Consider the following 23,954-nt stretch of genomic DNA (forward strand, 5'->3'; position numbering starts at 1 on the left):
AACTGAAATCTAAATTCCAGTGTTAAGCAGCCAGTATTGACCCTGCACAGAACAAAATAACACCCCTAGTCTCTTCAGAGTAATGAATGTAAATTCTTATTATAAGGAGAGTGATCACGGGGATCCGTAACTCCAGCATCTTCATCTGTGGCTCATCCTGCCTCCAGCATATTGCTGGACCAAGGAGTTATGTGTATATAGGTCATTGCCCACATCAAAAGGGAGGGGCACAGGCTGGCATAATTCCACCATGGTTCGGGGCTGTTATTTAGCTTTTTACTACAACTGTTAATCCGGCTGCTAATCTAGGGGGAAGAAAAGCTAAATTATATTCAATAAACATCAAGGTCAAATCAGGACTGCGCTAATTGAATCCACTCATCCAGATGATCACTTTCATCTCTATAATGGGATATCTGGGAAGATCTGTTAGATGGGTGTCACAGCTGAACGCTTTGCCGCGCTCGCAGTGTGAGGAAGGGGTTAAGGAGGTGCACTCTGCTGTGTCTGGGTGAGTTATTGTCCTGTTTGGCGCAGTGCCATAAAAGCCGTCCCTAGGTGCCCATTGCCAGTGATTTGTGACTTCTTGGAAATATCCAATTTAGATTTCCTACAGGAGCAGCGTTACAGTATTGTACGGAGGGCCACACATACCATTTGCTTTAGAATATCCCAATTTAAAGATTGTAATGCAGTTTAAGCATTTTTTTGTTTGTTTTTTTTAAACCGCGTAGACCAAATAAACTCTTGTAGATGGATTTTTTGGGGTTGGTAGCCGACAGTTCTCTTGAAGGGTCAGGGAAAATGCAGGCATTTGAAGGTAGGGCATGTGACGTCCGCTCCAGCCTCGATCTGATTTCTGTAACAGCCGCCGAGTAAGACCTGGGTTACGTACAGACTGCGCACAGTAGTAAATCAAAAATAGTAATTTGATGGTGAACAACTGCGACTAGATTTGTAGCTTATCGCAGGCGAGCACAGAGCGGGGTTTCACTTTGTCTGGTCGGCGATTACTAGATCACGTATATAGTATAACATGATACCAGTGTCCTTTAACATATACAGATCTAACATCCAGAACTTATGATGACTTTCTCTTCAAGGGAGCCAAAGGCTACTGCCTAGTATTCCGGCTAATCGTGATTCATGTGTAAATCCATACGCGATTCCCAAAGCATCAGCATTTTGCCTGTGCAATTGTGAGGAGGCCCAAAGCTTACAGTAATCTGCGACAGGAAGGAAGTGGTCATCGCTTACCTCAGACCCTTCTGGGCATGCCTGTGGTTTTTCTGACACACCCAGAAAACATCAGGTGTCTGCTCCCAAACGCATGTGAAAAATCTCGATTTTGGTAATTCTCTGACACTCTCCTATCAATTAACCCCACTGGTCATTTTTTTTTTTTTTTTTATGTAAATTGCTATTTATTTGTGCTAGCCGCATAATAGTTACCCACAGGACCAAAAGAATGCTCATGCACTAATTGGCATGACCTAGATTCGGCATTCATTACTGCAGTTGTGCCTGCTGGAGTGAGGATATTTGTAGGCTGTTTGTAATGGGCTGTTCTTACTATCGCCAGGCATTGCTTTATTTGGTGCTGTAAGTTGTACAATTCAATTTTTGTGTTTGTGGGTTTTTAAAAAAAAATTTTTTATTCTGTTTAAAACAAGAATGTCGTTCAATGTAATTGTTCCCTCCCTTTCCAAATTTTAATTCAAACTAGCTGTAGTACCCGGGTCTACTTTGAAGGAGGAGTGATATACTTTCTTTATAGTCGCTGTTTAGAAATGGTTCTAGGCAAGATTATGTACAGTGATCCAGATTAGAAGGAGAAATAGTCCTGTTCATGTTCTTTTGGGGGGGGGGGGGAGGAGGAGGAGGAGAGAGTGCACAGTCGTATGTATGTGTGTGTGTATATGCAATATACTTTTTATGGAAATACCTGCACACTTATTCAATGAGGCGATAATGGAAATTATCTGACATAGTTACCAATGGTTTCAAATGGTTCATTGCGTGCACACGAAACTGTTTGGAACCCTTCACAAGATTGGTCTGATCTTCCTCCATGCATAAAAGATCATAGACCAATCTTAACCGGCATCCTGAACGATTAGTCGTTCTTATTGATCGGGAACGCCCACATCTTACTTCAAATCTTTCCGTGTGTATGCACCTTAAGACTTGCCACGGTAAGGTGCCTACGCAATGGTGAAAATGCATTGCAGTCTATTCTGTGGTTTCAGTGCATGTATGCTCCATCTTGACTATCTAGCCAATGACTGCATGCATGGAGCTGGGGGTCAGGTGACTTCACTGACCGATATGCTTAGCGATATTGGTCAGTGTACATGCATTATATTGTGACTCCCTCTGCACTGCTGATATCACTCAATGTGGATCCAGACTGATCTTAATTGAGATGTATAGATTTGACTAGAAATGTTATGCAGGGTGTGAGATAGATAGAGATATATATATATCTCCTATTAATGAAACTCCAATCAGATTGGCCTCTGACAGGATGAATTCAATTGTCATATGTCCGATCAAGCGTCTAAATCAATGGGAGATCACTGGCCATATTTACATATGTAACTGGATCTTTTTTTCGTGTACATAGGATTGTGTTGAACACTGAAGGGGTGACACTGTATGTTCTGGAGGAAGACCAGGATCTGTTTCTCTTTTTTTTTTTTTATGGAATCAGCACAGCTGGAGATGAAATTCCCTGTCATTATTTAGCCAAAAGCTGAGCAAACTCCGAGGGATTCCTTAGTCTGCAAAATATTTCAATTCCAGGAAAGTGTTTGACACTGTGCCAGTGACATATTTCCATTTAACTGTGTGGCCAGCCATATGCATTGTAAGGCGCCGCTGGCCCTTTGTGGTGCTGTGTAAATGAAGGTTGATGACGTGACCTGTACAGGTAACACTGCCTTTGTAGACCTGCAGTCCTGTACTGCACACTAGTCACGTTGTATGGATTACTGCAATCCAGGAAGCCATTCTGTCTAATGTGAGTAGCGGTCGCTGATGGCTTGCTGGTGATGACTCAAAAGTTTATTAAGTACCCTACCTAACAGAATGGACCGCACCACGCTTTGGAGACCCCACATTGATTTTTCAAAATGTGGGAGTTATTTCTGCCACACCCTCTAAGTGTTCCTGATTGGACGGCTCAAAAGCTGATTAACGCAAACGTTTGACTCTCTCAAACAGTCTTCCAGATACTCCTCCTCCTCCTCCTTTTAACACAAATTATTTTAGCAGTTGTGGTAAATGGACAGAAATACTAGTGGCGTGTTTTTTTTTATGTAAACTTGCAGTCGCTGAGGAGGTAGGTTTGTTGCAACATGACTGAGGAGCACTAAAGGCCATGGAATGTTTCTTTCGGCTAAAGACCACATCTGTTTTTACCCTCCTTTCATGTTGGCTGTTATGTTCTCACTTAGAGGTAATTCATTTAGCCTAGAAGGGTGACTGTAACGGCGGCTGAACTCTCCACAGCTCACTCCTTACGCCGTGGGGCTTTTGAGTTGACCCCTTTAGCATGCTGACCATTGCACACTTCAGGTTTACAGCCTTATTTATATGTTCATGTTGCGTTTGTTACACTCCCACCACAGACCAATAAAATATACCATTTTTTTTTTTTTGGTGGCAATATTTCTTTGGAAGGGTTGCCTAGGTCTAGTACTGCCGCTCCCGTAACACCTTCAACTAAATCTGATTCAAGATGAGTATAATTATTTCAACTTAAATACCAAAGTAAACATAAGGTGTGGGTGTATTGGAATGTGTCCAAAGATGTGCTGATAGGATTTCAAGGGAATCTTCTTCTTTCCCAAACACGATAAACCTCGCTGGTATTAACCAGTCCAGGGTGTTCGAAGTTCAAACACCCTATCCTAAAGCGCTTCATCTAAATTGGGTGTTTGACATGAATGCAGATGTTCAGAAATATGCCCAGGGGCAGCTAGGTGTAACTTCCCGGGATTAGAAGTTTCCCACGGCTACATGGGAAATTTACCAGCATGCTGAGCTGCACGATCGTTAGTCCATATGTGATTGCTGGTACTTACTGTGCGGACTAATGCCCCATACACCAGATGACCCGCACCGTGGCCAATATCCGTAACGATATTAGCCACGGGTTAACTAATTAACCCATGCAAGTACGGGGAGAATATACAAACTCCGCACAGTTAGGGCCATGGTGGGTATTGAACCCATGACCTCAGTGCTGTGAGGCAGTAATGCTAACTATTACACCATCCGTACTGCCCCATTACAGCATGCTTTAAAGATGCTAAGAAGATCTTCCAGATCTGGATGGTTGGAGTGAAAAAATCTGGTATTGGGTAAGAGCAAATGGCAATCCATCATTTAACTAATTAAAAAAAAAAAATCCAGTTTTTGCGAGCAAATGGTCAGTTAACATTTTTGCTTAATCAATTACCAGACTTTCATTCTAAAGCATCCTACACACTAGTTGATCCCTGCCGCCCGATATTGGCAGTATCGGCAAGTGCATAAACTGCAACGGTCAACAGTGGCCACCTGCAGGAGTATATCTGTGGTTGACTATACCCTCAGGTTGAGCTGTATGTACAGATGACGGAGGGGAGTCGCTAATGACCAAAGGAAGTGCACATTGTTAGCGATATGCGTACACATTGAGCAATTTATTTTTTATTTTTTAAGAATATGACCTTAAGCATGGTCGTTATCGGCAATATCGTTTAAAAATGTTGTAACCAGCCAGATCTGGCAGACAATCTTCCAGAAAATTGTACAGTGTATGCCCAGCTTTAGTACTGTAGAGTGTTAAAAGTAAATTTTAAAACGATCCTAAAATTACATAAAGCTTCTTGTTATATTTTATTGGCACACTATTGTACAAGCTCGTAGCGGTGGTTCACACCACTTTGACATTACTCAGATACATTCCTAATGGCTCACTGTTGTAATAAATACATCCGGACTTATAGGTCCGTCATTAAGGTAACTTGAAATACCTGAAAAGTACATAGGGGTATGAATGGTTTACATTGTATCCTCTGACATTGTCTGCTTAAGTGACATATTAAGTGACATATTGTATTTTTTTTTTTTTTTTGTGTGTGCATTTGTCAAGTCTATTAGAAGTCCAAGTGGGAGCTCCTTTGTTTTTAATAAAATGGCTTCCATTACTGTAATACCGCATTGTATGTTTCATGTTATAACTGTAGATTCAACTTATTTGCAGTCATTCTGATTTTTGTGCTGAACCAACCTTTGGAACTTGGTATAATTGAACTAATTTTACAAATGTGAAGTGTTCATTGAGAAGACCATCCTATTGTCATTGAGTGTACAGATGTGTCCACGTACATCTATCCTCCATGTGATACAAGTCGTGTTATATATATATATATATCTCTCATGCATGCTCAGTGTGACGCTATTGCTCTTTTGCAACTTTTTCCATTAAATAGCATGCTGATTAAAAAGCTATGTGGCATGCCTATATTCCATGTCTAAAGGCCAATATACACCGGGCAACTGGCGGTGAGCGGTGATTCGCGCTCCTGTATCATCACTGGGAAAGCCGGTCACACCAGCAGATGAGTGGCTTTGGGGACGTGTTTTTTTAAATTTTTTATTTTTTAAATTTATTTATGGAAAATAACAAAAAAGGTTTGTTTAACACAAAAGAAGGCTAGATGTACATGGACACATTTGTATATAGACATTCCCCTGCAAGTAGTACAGCTGTCCGTGTGAGCTGGCTTTATATCTTTGATTTCTCTGACAGGTGACATTGGAGAAGGTCCTGGGTATCACGGTGTCAGCTGGAAGAGGATTCTCCTGTGACCCAAAGACTGGCCTTGTTGCATATCCAGCCGGGTAAGTTGACCCCCCCCCCCCCTTTTTTTGTTTTTGTTTGCCCTTTCCGTGTAGCCTGTAGAAACATTGACATGCAGGTTTGCACTGTACAAAATCTCTCCCCTACAATGTTTATGTTAATATCCTACCGATTATCTTATTTTCCAAAACTGGCAGACATTTTTTTTTTTTTTTGCCCCATTCCGAAGAATCTGGTGAAAAGTAGCAAACTGCATGTGTGTTAGATCCAGTCCTATGCGCGTTCCATGTGCATTAGATCAGAGCCCTAGATGGCAAGTGCTGCCCTATAGATCTATTGGATCTTCTGTGATCCTGCAGCTCTCGGAGAAGTTGCAGTAATGTATGGCTGCCTTAAGACTTTTGTACAACTTGAATTGTATCTCAGCTTCTTGTAAAATGTTTTATATATATATATATATATATATATATATATATATATATATATATATATATATATATATATATATATATATATATATATATATATATATATATATATATATATATATATATATTTTTTTTTTTTTTATATTTATATTCTTACATGCATTCTTATGTTTTGTAACTACATACCTCCCCCCCCCCCCACTTATGTATTAACCCTTTGTTTTTGGTGATTAGACAGGTCACACTCCAACTTGACATTCCTCAACCAAGTGTTGTGGTTTATGTGCTTCCCGCAGGCCAGGAACTCGATATACAACCTACTCCCCCTTCTCTTTTTTTTATTTTTTTTTTCTTCCCTCCTATTCTCAAATTCAGGTCAAAACTAGGACACTTCTTCCTGTGGGTTTTCTTGCTTCGTCTTTCTAATTGCAGCGTGTTACCCAGCCCTATAATTACTTGTGATCTATAGTAAGTTGGCTCCAAGATTCTGTCTTCTGTCAGGCAGCTGCATGATGTGTAGAAAAGGTGGGACTCTGTGTCTGCTGTCAGGTTCCTCTTCATGCAGTAGAACTATTGTATATCTGAAGAGAGCGGTCTAGCCCTGGCTGGGAACCTTATGGCAGACCAAGTGTTAAGCGTATGTGTACCTTCGTGGAAGATTCCATTTGTCCCTTGGGAGACCAGGAAAGCAATGTTCTGCTTCAGGGATTGAAATGTATTTTGCGCTTGCAGAAGGAAGTCCTTGTCGTTACGTATGTGCACTTTTAATCTGAAATGAAATTTAACAGTTCTAATCCTATTAGACTCTCTTAACCTCCTTCAGTGGTGGTTTTTTTTTTTTCTGGGGAGTGCTACTTAAAAAAAAAAAAAAAAAACCACCACTGTAACCCCCAGGTCTGGGCAGCACCGCTTAACACAATCAGCCGCTGTGCCGGCCTCTGGAGCCAATAGAAAATTCCCCTTTTTTATATTGCTTAAATTGGACAGCCACCTGCTGCATCCACTCGTTGCACTTGATACAAGAGCGTAGCAATGTGTTCTATTCAACAGTCTGTTCCCTTCAGCCAATAAGTAAACCACTACTGAGGCACTGATGGGGTTAATACTTAATATGTGGGCTCTGGATGCTGGGCTAGCAAGGTCAGATAAAGTTCCTCTATAAAATCTGGTCACGTGGGCCCTTTTCGCCACCTGGGAATATTACTGCTTCTAGAGTGTCAAATAAAAGCGCTATAAAATTGCCTAGTAGAGGCTGGAAAATGTACACTAACGTGTAACTGGTTGCTATTGGGTTTTATTTGGGCTTCTCACCGTATGACTAGGCTGAGGAACTGTAATGAGTAAGCACTGAGGCATCTGCCGCTGGAGATCCCTCCCAGTGAGCAGCGTCTGCATGTTGCACAGCCAGTTGCCCGTTGATGGATCTTCCAGGTTTAGTACAGATTTTGGTGAGAACCAGTGTCTGCAACTACACGGGAACTCTATAAAGGCGCCGTTGTAGCGCTCAGGGGACAGTATTATTCTAGGCGTTTGGCTTGTGCTAGAATTTACACCATTATGCTACCGAAACAAACGTCCAAATACGAACGGGTACAACACTACTGCACGGATGTGTTTCGGAATACATAAAATTGCTGTAAGGATAAATTCGGTCAGGGGCGTAACTAGATATTCGTAGGCCCCATAGCAAAACTTTGTAAGGGCCCCCTATTTAGCAACTGATGGTGGAAAATGCATGTACAACATGTTACTTAGACAGTAAAGATGGGCCCCCTTCAGCTCTGGGCCCCATAGCAGCTTCACCCCCTGAACCTATGGTAGTTATGCCATTCTGTATTGACCAACTCTGTTTAAGCACATGATTGTACCTGCTAGGCCTTCAAACAAGTGCGACTAGTTTTCTAGAGACCTGTGCTTTCTGAAAGGATCAATTGTGAACTGTTGTACTGTATTTGGCATACCTAGCCAACTGAGGAGGCCAAGTGATTGGCTGAATACTGGTCTAAATTGTATACCGCCCATTTTTATAGGAACCTTAAATCGGTGTCCTGTTTCTTTTACATTGGTGATCCATTCACACCAGAGGCATTCAGATGTAACAGTGTGTTAAAGCCATTGACACAATTAGAAGTTACTAATGAGACTCCGGCCATATTAGTGAGGACGGCCATATTGGGAATGAAGATGGTACGTCTAAGCTGCAGGGCAGGAAGATCCATTGGCTGAATGGCACATGCAGCTTGTGCACTTGTATGTAACCAGTGAAATAACCCAGGGAGCCTTTATCTCTCTGGCTATTTCTTAGCCACTAGTCCAGCACATCCATCCCCCTTTTGTTTTTGTATTGACCTTTTTCTATTCAAATTCTTATACTAATATCTGTGCTGGCAGCTATGTGCACCCATATGGAGAAACACTTGAATTGCTTTGTCGGGCGCCATCTAGTGGCCTCCGGCAGGCAAAACACTTGAATCCCACCCCCCATCACTTGTACATGCAGCTTAATCTTGACTATCTAGTACACAACTGCATGTACGGAGCAGGGGCGGGTGACTTCAACGATCGATATCGTTACCAATATCTGTCAGTGTGTATGCACTATATTGTGACTCCCACGTCACCGCCATAAAAATAGTAAAAAAATGTAATTCATTCACCATATATTAATAAATGACCAACTTGGTGACCATAAAATGCAAATAGGCTCATACCCTTAGTGGGTGGTGAGTGTGGAGAGGGATATAATAAACATAAGGCATATCCAGGATTCTCCTCCTGTTGGACACTCACAGGCTTGTTCCAAGTTCAGAGTCAGGTCCTGTTCGGTGATAAACAAATGGCCCAATGCGTTTCTGGCCTGGAAGCCCTTTGTCACGTCGGATCCTAATGTAGCTCGCTGGTACTGGAAACGCACGTGTATATCGGGGTATCAAGAGGAAGTTTAAAAGGTTTGTTAGGAATCCATAATAGAAATGTTTTGCACACATACTTTAGTGACACAACACTGACTTAATAAAAAATATCAACAAACTGTTGCACGTGTGCCTTTCCGTCACACTGGATGTCTCACCTGACCATGCACCAGAAACCTCAGAGCCCGACCTTGTCTAATTTCAGAGCTTCAATGTCGTGTTACCGTCTGTATTATCAGTCATATTCCGTCACAAGTACATTGTAGTCTGTCTGCTGCATGTAATGGCCCAAAGGCATTTCTAGAACACGCACACGTAGAGCGTCGGTGTAATGCAGTGTGAGGATTACTCACTCTGTCACAGCGACACTGATATTTCTGTCCTCACACCGAGCATTGTTCAGAGCAGGTACACAATGCTGGTGCAGTTTTATTTCTGTGCACAAATCATGCAGGACACTGTCACACTGAGCGTGTTCGGGGACTGTGGACGCCTTGAGGATTTACTGGCAGAGAGGACCATTTCAGCAGTGTGTTATTTATTTATTAACAGTTTCTTATATAGCGCTTTACATAGGTTTGAGCCTGGGACCCCCTCGTATCCAGTCCTCAAGGCTCTGGCATTAACTGGCGATGGATGTTCGGAGATAACATAGGGTTGCTCAGAGGTCCCATGGTGAGCAGGATCCACAGCATTTGTGCCACCTCTCAGCCAGGGCCATAGCAACTGATGCCAGTCTGTCTGACACCTCTACGTTTTTAGTGATGGTCTATGGTAGGGAATAATTATGCCCCTCTGCTTTATCTTCTTGGTCTTCAGGGCTTCTAGCTTAAAACCTCTTAAACACTATGTGATCAAGGCAGACAATATGTACGATCTGTTTAGGACTAGGTGCATGTTCTTCATTGTGCACGAATGATAGATTCATTTTTTCATAAAACAAGATGGGCAGTCGTAAAGCAAATTCTATATCGTTATTCAAAAACAGTCAGTGTGGGTGCACTATATCATTCATTCTGTAGCGCTGGGAAATTTTAGGTAAATGGTTACCGATATCGTTGGCTGCCTTGTGTGTATGCATCTTAGAATTGGCTTAACATTTGCACTTGGGTGAGTGAATGCACCATCTGACTTGATCACGCTCACTGCCTGTCGAGACCAGAATGCAGAGAGACCTGGTACAAGTGAGCTAAACCTTTCAGTGTGTTTGTAGTGCATAGTCAGGGATGTTGCTGTTTAGTTACTGGACAGGCAAGGTATTCTATCTGTCTGCTTAATAAAACTAGGTGGTTCATGTTGTACCAGAAAACCTGGAGATGTTTCTAATCACCTTTTTGTAGAACAGTGGGCCAGTGTGTTGGCCCCTTTTCTCATAGGAGATCCTCAAATCTTACTTTGCAGATGCTCAACACTATAAAAATAGAAATCCTGGGTTGCTTGGGTGTAACTCTTGTATCAACTCAACGAGTGCACCGCTGGGTGTACTCCATGGTCAAGCCTCCCCTCTTACAAATACATGACTTCATCCACATATCCAAAAAATGGTTGCAGCCAGAGACATTAACCGGTCCTCAGCTGTTTGAAATAGTGGCCATTTGAGTTCCCCATCCATGGTTTTGTGCAAGTGGGTGAGCCATGAGAACCCAAAAACAGGTAACTACACTAGTCGAGATGGAGGAGAGTTATCTGGTGTTACAGGAACTCATGACTGAAACCCAAAATCACCTAGATCTGCGCCAGTGCACTTCAGTAAAGTCTGGTGGAACATTTCCTTAAAATGGGATTTATTTTTATAGCGAGGTTTGTGGTAGGATGAAAGAAGAACCAGTGTATTTGAAGCCATTGTTTGTCAGTAGCTGAGCAACACTGATTATCAAAGCCATGCCATATCCAGGAAAAAGTCTAGGACCAGTCAGTTTTTAACTTTGATTTTCAAACCAGCACTACAATGTGCAATTCTAAATTAACAATTCGTCATAAGCGGAGAACTTAACCAAAAATCGATAAAGGTGGTACCATTTTAAAGATTAAGGGCCAGATGTAGTAAGCTTCAAAAGTGATAAAAGGGAGAGTGATAAACAACCAACAAATCAGCTCCTACCTGACATATTTCAAACAGTCTGTGACATGTCAGGTAGGAGCTGATTGGCTGGCTGTTTATCACTCTCCCTTTTATTCCTTTTGAACCTTAGTGCATCTGGCCCTAAGTATGAGGGGAGAAAAAGGGATCGTCCCAAAAATCACCTTCTAGAAATAATATCTATGACTAGTAAGCCAGCTCGAAGCTAATGCTTCGAAAGCTAGTAGATGTAGTTTCACTTGCTGCCAACAGATGGCAGTGTTTAGGAGTCACACGGACACTAGACATACAGTGTGGAATAACACTATATTGTGGGGGTTTTTTTTTGTTTGTTTTTTTTGTATATTACCGATGGGTCGAGGTTAGTGAGGTGCAACACGGTCAGTGACTGGGACGGCACTGGTTAGTGTCAGCCAGATTTACACGCGGATGATTCAGTAGTGAGTTTTGATGCTTAAAATGGTTTGGAATAATATGTAAATTATGTAATTCAAATTGTATGTTCTAAATATCTTTGTATTCTACTAACAAACTCCAGATAGTTGTGTTCTGCAGATTAGTATAGAGATCTTGGTTTTATAGTTTAATCTTTTATTTCTCTCATGGAGATGAGCTTATTATTGTGCAGAGGCTCGGTATTGAGAATGTGGAGCTTATTTGTTCACCTCGGTAAAACTGGCCATACACTAGAGCAATATAGGGTACGAATGCACGATTTTGATGGGTTGCCCAATCTATTTGTGTGGTATATTTGTTTGTGTCGAGAGATCGATCTTCTTTAGATCATACGTGCTGCGTGTCTGATCTGTTGTGATTTAGGTGCAGAACGCGAGTTGTGGTGGGTTTTTTTTTTTTTTTGCACATGCGATTGGCCGTTTCATGGCTCGTTCTCCCACCTTGTCGTGAGACGATCGATCGTATGCAGCAGCTGGATTGCACGATGGACGGTTGGCGCACTGTGTCAAATTTACACAAATCATGAGTCCAGGGCTGCTGGGGAGTTCAAGGGAAATCTTGACCCAATCAGAATCGCAAGCAGGTCATTCTAGTGTATGGTCACTTTGATAAGACATGAACTGGAAGTCCGTTAAGAATCAGGTCTGTTATGAAAATGAGTCACTCGCTTGTTCCAGAATGCAATTGGAGCGTTAGGCTATGCGTCATGTGACTAGAGGTGCTGGGATAATTTTAGTAATCATACTTGTTAATATATCCATGTTGCCATTACTTTTATATATGATCTTCTACTACTGCCACTTGTAATTTATATTGTTAAAATTACAGTTGTCACATTTTTATATGTGATTTGTAGGTTTGGCTTTGCATCCTTTAATTATAGTTAGACCAGATGTTTAGATGATATTATTTATTATACTAACCATAATAAATAATACAGATTGGTTTGAGATTGGGAAAGGCGTTTCGGCAGGGATGCATCCGTCACCAGCCCTGTTCAATATCTACGCCGAAATGATCATGAGACAATGCAGCTTGGACAAGTCTACAATTGGAGGGAAAGTCTGAGGCGATATGCGGGCACAACACTGCTCATCGAGAGTGAAAAAGGTCTGTATTATCTGGTCAGAAGAGTCAAGGAGGAACGCGCACGAATGGGACTGCACCTCAACATCAAGAAGCTGAAAGTAATGACCACTGCAGACAATGGTGCTAGCATAACATTCGATAATGAAGAAATTTGAAAGATTTATATTCCTTGGTTCCAAGATTGACCATACGGGCGAATCGGGTCCTGAAATCAAACGCCGAATTGCTCTTGGTCACGCTGCTATGCAAGGAATGACAAATATGGAAGAGCAACGACATCAGCATTGCAACAAAAACATGACTGGAAAATGCAATCCTCTATCCCATGGGTCCTCAAACTGCGGCCCTCCAGATGTTGTAAAACTACAATTCCCAGCATGCCTTGCCACAGTTTTGCTATAAGGGAGTGTTAAAACTGTGGCAAGGCATGCTGGGATTTGCAGTTTCACAACATCTGAAGGGGCCGCAGTTTGGGGACCCATGCTCTATCCTATTGCCACCTACGCATGTGAAACCTGGACCCTCCAAAAAAGCAGATTGCAGGAAAAAAAGACTGAATTATGGTGTTGGAGGAGGATGTTAGGCGTACCATGGACAGCAAGGACCATGAACAAGGACATCAAAGAGTGTGTTAAACCAAACTCCTCACTGGGAAGATCACCAAGCAACGGCTTTCATACTTCGGCCAACTCCTTAGAAACCAGAATAACACTAGTAAGTGGGTCAAGAAAAAGGGGACATCAACGTACACGATGGTTGGACATTGTTAAAGCTGACACTAACATGCAAATGAAGGACTTTACAGAAACAAGAGGCAGAATGACATCACAAATATTGATCCATTGGGTGTCGAACTCGACTAAACGGATAATCCTCCTCATCGTCGACCATAATAAAAAATAGTGAAGATTTAGCTCGTGGATTGATCAATTTAAACAATGTGGTCAGAGGCGGAGTTGCACCCCAAATCTAGGAATGGCGAGTGCCGTGGATTAGACCAGCACTCCATTTACGAGGTATTGCCCACGTGCCATCCCAAAATGAGATCAATCCATGCAGGAGCAGCGGGCGGCACACACCAGACTATATTAATGTAGTATTTAGGAGTTTTTTTTTTTTTTTTTTTTTTTTTTTTTTAGAAACTTTCATCAGAATATATATTGTGACAGGGTTAATAGGCTTTTCACTGTTTAAGCACATGACCGTAGTTAGTGATCCAGTCCAGGTTGTAGTTGCAGCTCAGGAATCCGCTGCAGCCAAGCTGATGAGTTGCACCTGTGCTATGACTTTTTAAAATTTGGTGTCTGTGGGCAGGAAAAATGCTTCTGACTGTGGTCTAGTTGCCCAGGTGATAGGCTGCAGGTCTGGGGCTACAATGGGAGCTACTGGATTTTGACTTTGATTGTGAAAGCGCTTTCCTGTGAATGTTGCTGGAAAAATAAAGAGCTGTTTTGGAACTTTTACCCGGTCTATGTGATCCTTGTCACAATCTACATTGTATTGTGTTTCTACACTTCCTGTATGTCTTTTTTAGAAGGAACCAAAGCATAAAGACCGCTGCACACTATGGGCAGTATTCAATGCGGCCGGCGAGGTGGCTGAACGGCGGGGATCTCCGAAAACAAGCGACCCTCGCAGTTTAACCCCTGCGCCAGTTTCTCACCCTGTCAGATGGGGTGGCTTGGCTTAGCGCAGCGCTATGCAAAACCGTTCATAAAGCTGCTCAGATGTATCGGGAGCGTGCATCACCGTTCACTGCCGGGCTGTACACACTGGGCAGCTCCAAGGTTGAACGGCTTTCAGCTCAAAATCGCTCAGATTGTGTTTGGGTCTTCAGGAAAAAGCTGGTAAGTTGGTGGCGGTGAGGTCATCGCAGGCACCTCGTGGCCTTCACTACTAAGTGTTTACTGAGGAACACTTGATCTCTACAGTGTGATATTTTAGGACAGGGTATTAACAGAGAGCAGAATTGTGTTGTCTTAACCCCTCGCAGGACTATTATTTCTGTATACTGTAACTTTGCTCTTTCAGGGTTAACACGGCCCATGTGTAGCCGAGAATCTGCTGCAATGGCCGCCCACATACTTGGATCTGGCGAGTGGGATTTGTCAGCCTGTTAGGTGATAGCAGCGTGTGTCAGCGATCAGGCAGCTTCAGCTAGTCACGCCAAACATCTTCATCACGCTCTTAACTCCTTCAGTGTGGCCTGCTGCAATCTCCTTCCTCCTGCAGCCCTTGCAGGACAGTGTGTCCTCACAAGCTCCTGCTGGCTCTCTTCCACCTAATGCTACAGGCAGCCTTACAGAAGAGTTCTCTTCAGGGACAGCCAGGCAAACCGCTCGTCCTCTTTTGTTTCCCTGCGCTGTTCTGGGTTTTCCTGAGTTTTCAGTCTTTATATTCAACGAGGGAATTCACCTAGTGCATGCCCAGCTTCACTGCACTTCACTTCTGGAAACCCAGAACTAAGATAAAGTTGTTGGTCCCTATTCTAACAGAGTAAAGGGGTTGTTGTTTTTTTTTTTTTTTTAATCTTTATTTCCAACATACGTTGGTCCTGGGTTTGCAGAATACATTCATGCAACCTACAGAAAAAAATATTGTACTACTACAATATACGGTTCTGGTTTGGCCAGTGGTAGTCGTTCTGTAGCCTTCTCAGTCTAAGGGGGATATTCAATCACGGGTCACGACTGTTGGGCTGGCTCGACAGCAGTGACCCTGTCCTGTTCTCGGCCGGCTCTAATGGCAATCCGCAGGCGGGATTCAATGTCCCGTCTGCCGAGCGCTGAAAAGGGGCGTGGTCATGAGTTACAGCCATGGCTCATTGAGCTGCGGCCGTGAGCTCGATAATCCATGGCCGTTCTCTGCAGAACGGGCCCGACAGCGGCAGGGTCTATTCAATGCGGTCTTTCCCGACAGCATTGAACAGGGATCTCAGCAATGTCCCCCGTCAGGAATAGTGGCGGGAGATTGAATGTACCCCCCCCTATGGCTTTGAGATCTTGCTGCAACTTGTAGTTCCACAACAGCTGCTGAGCTGCATAGTTGGAAGCATGCCAATAGAGCATTTTTAGTGACTGAAGCGTTACTATGGAGACTCAGAGTACACTTCCCATACAGTAACATGATGTAGCGATTTGGCAGCACAACAGCGTATAATCCAGTAACCATTCATGATCGCATGATTTTAAAATATATGAAAAATAAAAGAAGAAAAATCTGGATCCTATTAATTTAATCTTACCGTTATTTATGAGCGTTTCTCTTCAGCGAGGTCCACCAATAATACATTTACAGCTGTTCATAATGAGATCGACAAGCCGACGTTCCACCTTTTGATCTGACACCCACTAGACTATTAAATCCTCTGCAGATGTGTACTGGCAGGAAGGAGATTTCACCTGTGATCGCTTTATTGCACATCTGCGCTCTGCTCGCTGGGGGACCGCGTTGCAGTTATAGAAACCGAGTTCAATATAAGAAAACAAACTTTTCTGGAATTCAAGTGTTTATTACACCAGAAACTGCTGATTGTGGTTTTTGTTTTTGTCCCCAGATGTCCGGTTAGGGGGGACATATGGAAGAGATTTGCTAGGTATATGCTTTACGCTATGGTAATGCGATGACTTCATTGCACAGACCTCCAAATTGGGACAGGGTCTGACTTACTGACGAGGTGCGACTTCCTGAGTCATTGTTTGCGGCAGGTGGTACGCAATGTTAATGGACTTGTTGCGGTATACAGTACTGAAGAGCCTGAAAAATAAGTGTACTGGTATACGGTCGATAAGGGGAAGGTTGACATGTGCCGACAGGCAGCATTTTAAGCCCTACCATCCACTAAGGCATGTGGGAGAATAAAATAGTGCACTTTTTTACTGTCTATGTCGACTGTGTCAACCTTCATGCATGTCGACCTAGTTTCTGTCTAGCCAATGACCCATACCCGTACATTTTGCGTCGTGTGAACCTTTAACTCCAGATTTTATTTTTCCCTTGTCTGGGTTTTTTGTGGCCCAGACACAATTTCTTGTTATCCTTTAGGGATTGGGCTGGGGTAATAACGACTAGAAGTTGGCTGTCGGACAGGGCAGTTTGCATTCAGCCGTCACCCTCTGCGTCAAGTGTTCACAGCTGTAGATTGTGTACTGGCAGCATAGCAATGACCTAAACCTGTTCTACCCAATCCATATTGTAGTACTGGGAAATAAATCTAAATCTCAACTGAAAATGCTTTTGGCATGAATGGTAGAATCTCTTCTGCTTCCATCCCGGACATGTTGGTAAGCGTCCAGCACACGCAGGTGTAATATATTATATGGTGTACTGTATGGTATGCATTCCTGTTTTGTTTAGTAACCAATATCCTCACTTTATAGCAGGGGTTCAACCAGATAAGATGTTGTAACAAGGAGTTTGGTACATTCATAAAATTGATTTTGGTCACATTTGTATCTGATGTTTCTTTACAATGAAGATTACGGTCCCGAACTTATTCCTACTAATCCGGTCAGGTGTGGATAATCTCCTCACCTGACTTTATTCACATCTAGAAGACTGGCCCACCGTTTTTATTTTCCTTCTTGAGGCCCTTTCATACGGTCTTAACTTCACAAATTAATAATGACCCGTAGGCCCGCCTCCTTTTTGGATCTTCTATTGTGACTATAAATCTGCTATTCAAATCCACAATATGGCTGGATGTCTAGTTACCTGTCACTAGAAAAACTCTGCTCTCCTTCCCTGAAGCAATAACTAAATTTGGCATTTGCCTGCAGTTTATAAATTACGACTTGCCTCCATTCCAAATGTCGGCAATTCCTTACTCTCTGCAGTTCAAAAAGGACTTTCTGGACTTTTTGTTCTTGTTTCGTTTCTAGATCCTATTATTTTTAGTTCTTTTTATTTTTGGTTATTTCAGTGTGTTCCTGGATTTCTAGCGTCACAATTATGGGCCCCCCTTATTTTCTCTTGTCCCCCACTTGTTACAAAAGATGATTTCTGGGCATGATTTGCCTTTTACACTTCTTTTTTTTTTTTTTTAAAGATATTCCAGTCTTTGTTTTTTTTTTTATACCAAATTTGTACAACCGTTTTTTCAAAGTTTCTAAGATGTCTTTTAATGCTTCTGGTCTCTGGTACGCCTCTCATCCCACTGTGAAGGAATGCAGTCTTGCAAAGAGTTTTTTTTTCTTCCTTGTTTGTCTTTGAAACCATACTTTTTTTTTTTTTGTCCATAAAAACTTTAGGCTTCTATATATAAATATGCAATGAGTTTTACAAGCCATCGAGTACATATTGTATAACCATCCCTTTAGCTACAGGGTTGGGTACGTGATCCCAGCACTTAACATGCCGGCAGTCACAAGACCGACATTGGCATCCCAACGCAAACAGTCCCGACACTACCTGGTGGGTAAGTATGCCAGCCCTCTGCGGTAAACTTGCGTTCCGGGTGTCGACTGTTTGTTTGGATTCTGCCATTGGTTTCTAAGAGCCAGGATGTCAACTGCATCCCTGCCTAAACAGTAGTGTACAAATACCTTGTTTCATGAACCAAAGCTTTACAATTTTTGGTACTTGTTTCCTAGCACGGCCACACCGATTAAGATCGGGGTGATCGTGCTGAAAAAAATCGGATCGCATCGCATGCGATTTGGTCGCATGCGATGCGATCGACGCGACCGACCGATTTTTCACCCGATTTTTTCATTAAATCCAATGTAAATTGGGTCCCTGGGACCCAATTTTACATTGGATTGAATGAAAAAAATTCCCAACCCCCCCAAATTCAAGCGCGTAAACCCCACCCCACGATAGACGGCAACCCGAAGCGTGGCGAGCGCAGCGAGCCCGCGAGGGGCGGCGGTACGCGTCCTCCGACCTTTTCATGCCCTACTATCCACTAGGGCGTGGAGTGAGAATAGAATAGTGTGGCGAGCCACCGAGCCCGAAGCGTGGCGAGCGGACGCGGATACCTTCACAGGTAAACGCGTCCCTTCGCGGGCTTCACAGCTGTCCGCGTCGCCACGGACACCTGTGAAGCCCGCGAAGGGACGCGTATAACTGTGAAGATATCCGCGGGGCTCGCCACGCTTCGGGCTCGGTGGCTCGCTGCGCTCGCCACACTATTCTATTCTCACTCCACGCCCTAGTGGATAGTAGGGCATGAAAAGGTCGGAGGACGCGTACCGCCGCCCCTCGCGGGCTCGCTGCGCTCGCCACGCTTCGGGTTGGCGTGTATCGTGGGGCGACGACGGGGACATTTATAATGTGAAATGGGTCATATTGACCCATTTCACATTTTTTGACATTTTTACACCATTTCAATGTTAAAAAATTTTTTAACATTGAATCCTATGCAAAAATCGGGTGCATCGCGTCGCATCGCGTCGGGACCAATGTTAATGGTCCCGACCGACGCGATGCCCCCGATATTTTAACTTCCCGACAAGATTTCAATGTTAAAATTTTTTTTAACATTGAAGTCAATGGAAATATCGGGGGCATCGCGTCGGTCGCGTCGGGACCAATGTTAATGGTCCCGACCGACGCGATGCACCCGATTTTTGTTTCCTAGCCGGCAAAATGGACCTGATTTCAAAAGAAATCGGGTCCATCGGGGTAATCGTGTCCCTTAATTAAGGGACACGATTACTTAAGATTGTGGCCGTGCTAGGAAACAAGTACCCAATTTATTTTGTATTTTTATTAACCTGTCCATAATATAATCTTTCAGTTTCTGTAGCACACTGGCCTATGCAAGCCGTTGTTGCAGAAAAGCTGTAAGTTCTTAAACTATGACTCGTTCCATGGACAACTTCCTTAGAATAGATAGGACTATATGGATACATGCATCTGTATGAATTGCACCCCCGTTAAAAATGTGGCTCAGGTAAATGAATTATTGGCATTCTTCAGCAGCTCTGTGAAGGGAAGTTAAGGTCCATACTCACTGGTCAGTTTGTTGTTTTTTGTTTCACAGACCCTTTGCTCTTTTAGAACTGTGATTCTAGCAGAACCCAGTTTATGAAACTCTGATCCGGTCAATGAAAAACAAGACTGACTAAAAGGGCTGCACATTACACCACGTTATATTCCCCCCCCCCCCCCAATGCTCCACCTATTTCTACATCACAAGTACCATTCTCCCCACATGTCTAAACTTACATGCCCCGCTTGCATTGTGGATAGGAGGGCACATCGATTGTGAATCAGATGTGGTTGGCTAGGGCTTGCTTGGAAGCAGCACTGCCCACATATGGTAATGCTGCAGGAGGCGTCTGATGTAATTAGACTCCTCCCTCATGCCTGTGTGATCCTGTGCTGCATTAGATCTCTTGCTAAATCATTGGCCGGCTGAGCAAAGCCTGAGCCACAGCAGCTCTATCCCTGAGACTAGGTAATCTCATTTGAAAAACTGACACCCTAACCTTGCTATTACACAGAAAGGAGGAGATACGTCTTTGGTTTGAAAGCAGCAGCCCTTGTGGCCCCAAAGGACTCCAGGCTGTAAGTCACTTGATGTCTGCAGCCTTACTGCATACAAAGGTGCAGGACCTGTGCTGCAGCTGCTCAGTATGGGTTCGGGCATGCATAAAGTACCCAACATAGACACTTTGATCATTTGCTGCTGTTAATGCTTTAGGAACGATATCAAGCCCTTTATGTAGAAGTTTGACTGAGTCCCTACAATTGGTGTTAAGGAGGTGTCCACTTTCATTAAAGGTTCTGCAAAACTGAAGTTCTGATGTGATTTCATCCAATACTTTAACACAGCTGAAATTTTAATGTAGCAATTTAATGTACAGTGTATTTTATGGAACCGTTGTCATCGATTGGCTTTGTAGCAGCTGGTCACACCAGAAGACCGCGTAACTGTTATTAGTGTCCCATATCATTTTGCTTGTTCCCTGTATTTCTTCTGCAGCTCGGGCCAGAGCAGACAGTGGCAGATGGACGGCAATGAGCCTTGGGCATCCGATGTGCTTTCGTTTTCATCAGTTCACTCATGTGTGTCATGTTAAAAAAATAAAAAAATACCATGGAGTTGTGGACAACCTTGGTCTTACTGAGCTGTCTGATAGCTGCATTTAGGTTGGTTTTGGAGTTTCTGCTGAATGGGAAAACCTGTTTAACATTCATAAACTTGTGTTCAGGAACGTCCACATCTGTTGATTGCCCGTGCTGTCACAGTTATGAATGGCCTGTAGGCAAAGTACATTCTCTGGTTCTGGGAAATATTTCTGTAGGGTGAAGGACTTTTTATGGAATGCGCGGTCAGAGCAGATCAAAGGGCCTGGTGACCAGTCGTGTAATCCTGTATGTCTGTTTGTTCTGGAGACTTGTACATCAGTGGTTCCTAAACTCTGGGGTAAATGTATGAAGCTTGGAGAAGCGGTATATATCCCCATAAAGGACGTTATGTGCAAGGTGATAATGCTCCAGCCAATCGGATCCAATATGTAAATTGGCAGTTAGGATCTGATGGGCCTGAGAATTATCGCCTTGCACATAATGTTATTTATTGGGATCTATACCACATGTGTGTGTATATATATATATATATATATATATTACAATTATTTTTTTTTTACACAACAGCCAGCAGGGGGCTGGGAGCCGCTCATTAAATATTCATATATTACCTTCACACTGGTCCCCCTCATTACATATGCACGAGCGGGACCAGTGCAGCGGCTCCCCACCCCAGTCCCCTGCCAGCATTTGAATATGGCGACAGGGAGGGCTGGCAGCGAATGCGCCAGCCCTCCGGAACACGGCGACGGTGCAGCGAATCCTAAACAGAATTCACTGCACATCGCGATTATTCAAATTGAATACACGATCTTTGCCGCATGCATGTAAGCCGGGAGAGTGCATGCATGCGGCAAAGATCGTGCGTGTGCACAAATGCCAGGGCCGATTAGGCAGCCCAGTCTGTCGCTGCAGTATACGGACATCAGAATCCCGACTGTTCAAGTGCTCGACAGTCGGGATCCACACAGACCGGAGCTATTTCCCCCCCCCCCCCATAGAGCTAGAAAAGAGCGTGTGGTGAGCCACCAAGTCTGCAAGGGGCTTTTTTTGCTCTCGCCCGATTCCAGTCAGCCCGTCATACCGCACCTGTTACAAAGCCTGCAGTATTTTTTCCTGGGCAAGATACTAGATATTGTTTTTATTTATTATTCTATTTTTTAGCATTGTGACTTTAACCCTGTGTTTTGTACTTTTGTAGGTGTGTCGTAGTATTATTAAATCCCAGGAAGAACAAACAGCACCATATTCTGAACAGCTCCAGGTGAGTGTAACACTGGCTGCAGGCAATGTAATATTAATAAGTTTGGTTTATCTCCTTACAAAGCTGTGATGCACAAGTAGGAAGCGTTGCCCACATTTCAGTACATTTTATTGCTATTGCATAAACCGTTTAACCCCTTGCAGTCCAAAATGTTTGAATTAAAAAAAAAAAAAAAAAAATAAAAAGTCTGGTATAAATGTTTTACATTAATTGTAAAAAAAAAAAAAAAATGAATTCGAAAATTGGTCAATTTTGAATGATAATGTTATTTTAAAGTGGCTCACCATTGGATCTGCTAATTGCGCTAGGGCAGTTGAGCCGGACTAGATGTTGGTTCTGAAAGGGTTATGTTTTGCTGTAATTCTTCTTAGTTAACCCTACAAAGAATCCGTTCTATATATATATATATATATATATATATATATATATATATATATATATATATATATATATATATATATATATATATATATATATATATATATATTTGACATTTAGTTTCAGATAGTCGTGTTCCTCCATGCTGCATCAAAACTCCAGTATCTGCATACAGTAGTAGTGTGTAAATGGCAATGCATTCTCCTGTGTTACCCTGCTGGCCCTATAACTCAGCACATATGCAGTAGGTCAGGCACTCGGGCCGCCCAGTGTTTGTATACACTTTCTCCTAAGTCATCTGATCCCCACTTATTCTGGCCAGGCTGTTCTTGCTATTTTTTGTTCTGTCTCCCTCCTTGAAGTTCCAGCTCTATTAATGGCTCCTGTAGCTAATAATTGACCTGGAGGGCTCTTATTTTCTCCCTCACACCTCTAGGTGATGAGTGCTTCAAAACGGCAAGGCTCTCTGTGTCCTTGACACGGACCCGGAGGTCATGCATTATGTTGAACAGTACATGCTGAGGGATTACGTATTTGATGATCCTGCAAGCTTAACTGGGTGTCGCGTCAAATTCTCATAATTGCAACATTAAAGGCAGCAAACGTAAAATACAAGGGCCCCTGTGAAATCGGCTACGGTGGGATTGCCCGTGAAGAGCTGTAGTGAAATGTTTGTTTGTGTTGCACAGCTAAGGATCGTTGTGGTCGGTAACACACATGAATGACCAGTGATGGTCTCGGATGTTACACTAAACAAATGGGGGTTACCTTCTGTCTCTGATCCTGGGTTCTGGCCACTGTAAAGCGCTCACATTGGTCCATTTTAAACCTGTCCAGCACATACTTCAACCAATCAGAGGTGACTTAGTACCTCCTTTTTGATCTAATCATGTGCTTATACATGAATGACTCTAAAACATAGTTTACAATACAGTCTAGTCTGTGCCCAGCTTAATGGGTAAATCAGACCCATCCGACTGGGCGAAACAACAATCGAAATATAGTTGTACGAATGTTTTGGGGTATTTTTTTTTCACGCTCGCTTTGCCATTTGCTTCATGAGGGGTAGAATGGGGGCTGGCAGGGGGCGGCAGTTGGGGAACCCCCAACATTTTATGGGCGTTCTCCTGCAGGTGTGGTGATGCCTGCTTGGGGGTCTGACTTCACATGATGCCCCGAATTCGGTAGAACACGGGTGCCAGAAAAGTCAGTCCAGGCCACAGGCAAGGGTGATGTGTTACCGTACACCTCCCCTCGCATGTGAGACAGGGGATTCGCACAGGACTTTTTTTCATCCAGGTGGCGTTTATAGGCTGCGGCCATACGCAGTCTAGCGATCCGGTCTGAATTGGGCCTTTTTAGATTTCAAATGTGTTCACATTTTTTTCCACAAAAATACTCTAGGTTAGGACGTCCTAATAATAGGCGCACGGATTCATTCGTATTCCAGTGACTC

The 23,954-nt window shown here is 43.1% G+C and overlaps 1 protein-coding gene across 2 annotated transcripts in view; it reads left to right on the plus strand.

Moving 5' to 3' along the window:
- Positions 1-23,954, plus strand: part of MAPKBP1 (mitogen-activated protein kinase binding protein 1) — a 99,510-nt gene that overhangs the window by 27,034 nt on the left and 48,522 nt on the right. For both annotated transcript variants that reach the window (XM_083166913.1, XM_083166914.1), the window contains exons 3-4: positions 5,804-5,895; positions 22,058-22,120. In XM_083166913.1, the coding sequence (XP_083023039.1) occupies positions 5,804-5,895; positions 22,058-22,120 (155 nt within the window). The remainder of the gene's footprint in view (positions 1-5,803; positions 5,896-22,057; positions 22,121-23,954) is intronic.

Source organism: Crinia signifera, chromosome 12 (genome assembly GCF_055691185.1).
Source record: "Crinia signifera chromosome 12, ASM5569118v1, whole genome shotgun sequence".
NCBI lineage: Eukaryota > Metazoa > Chordata > Amphibia > Anura > Myobatrachidae > Crinia > Crinia signifera.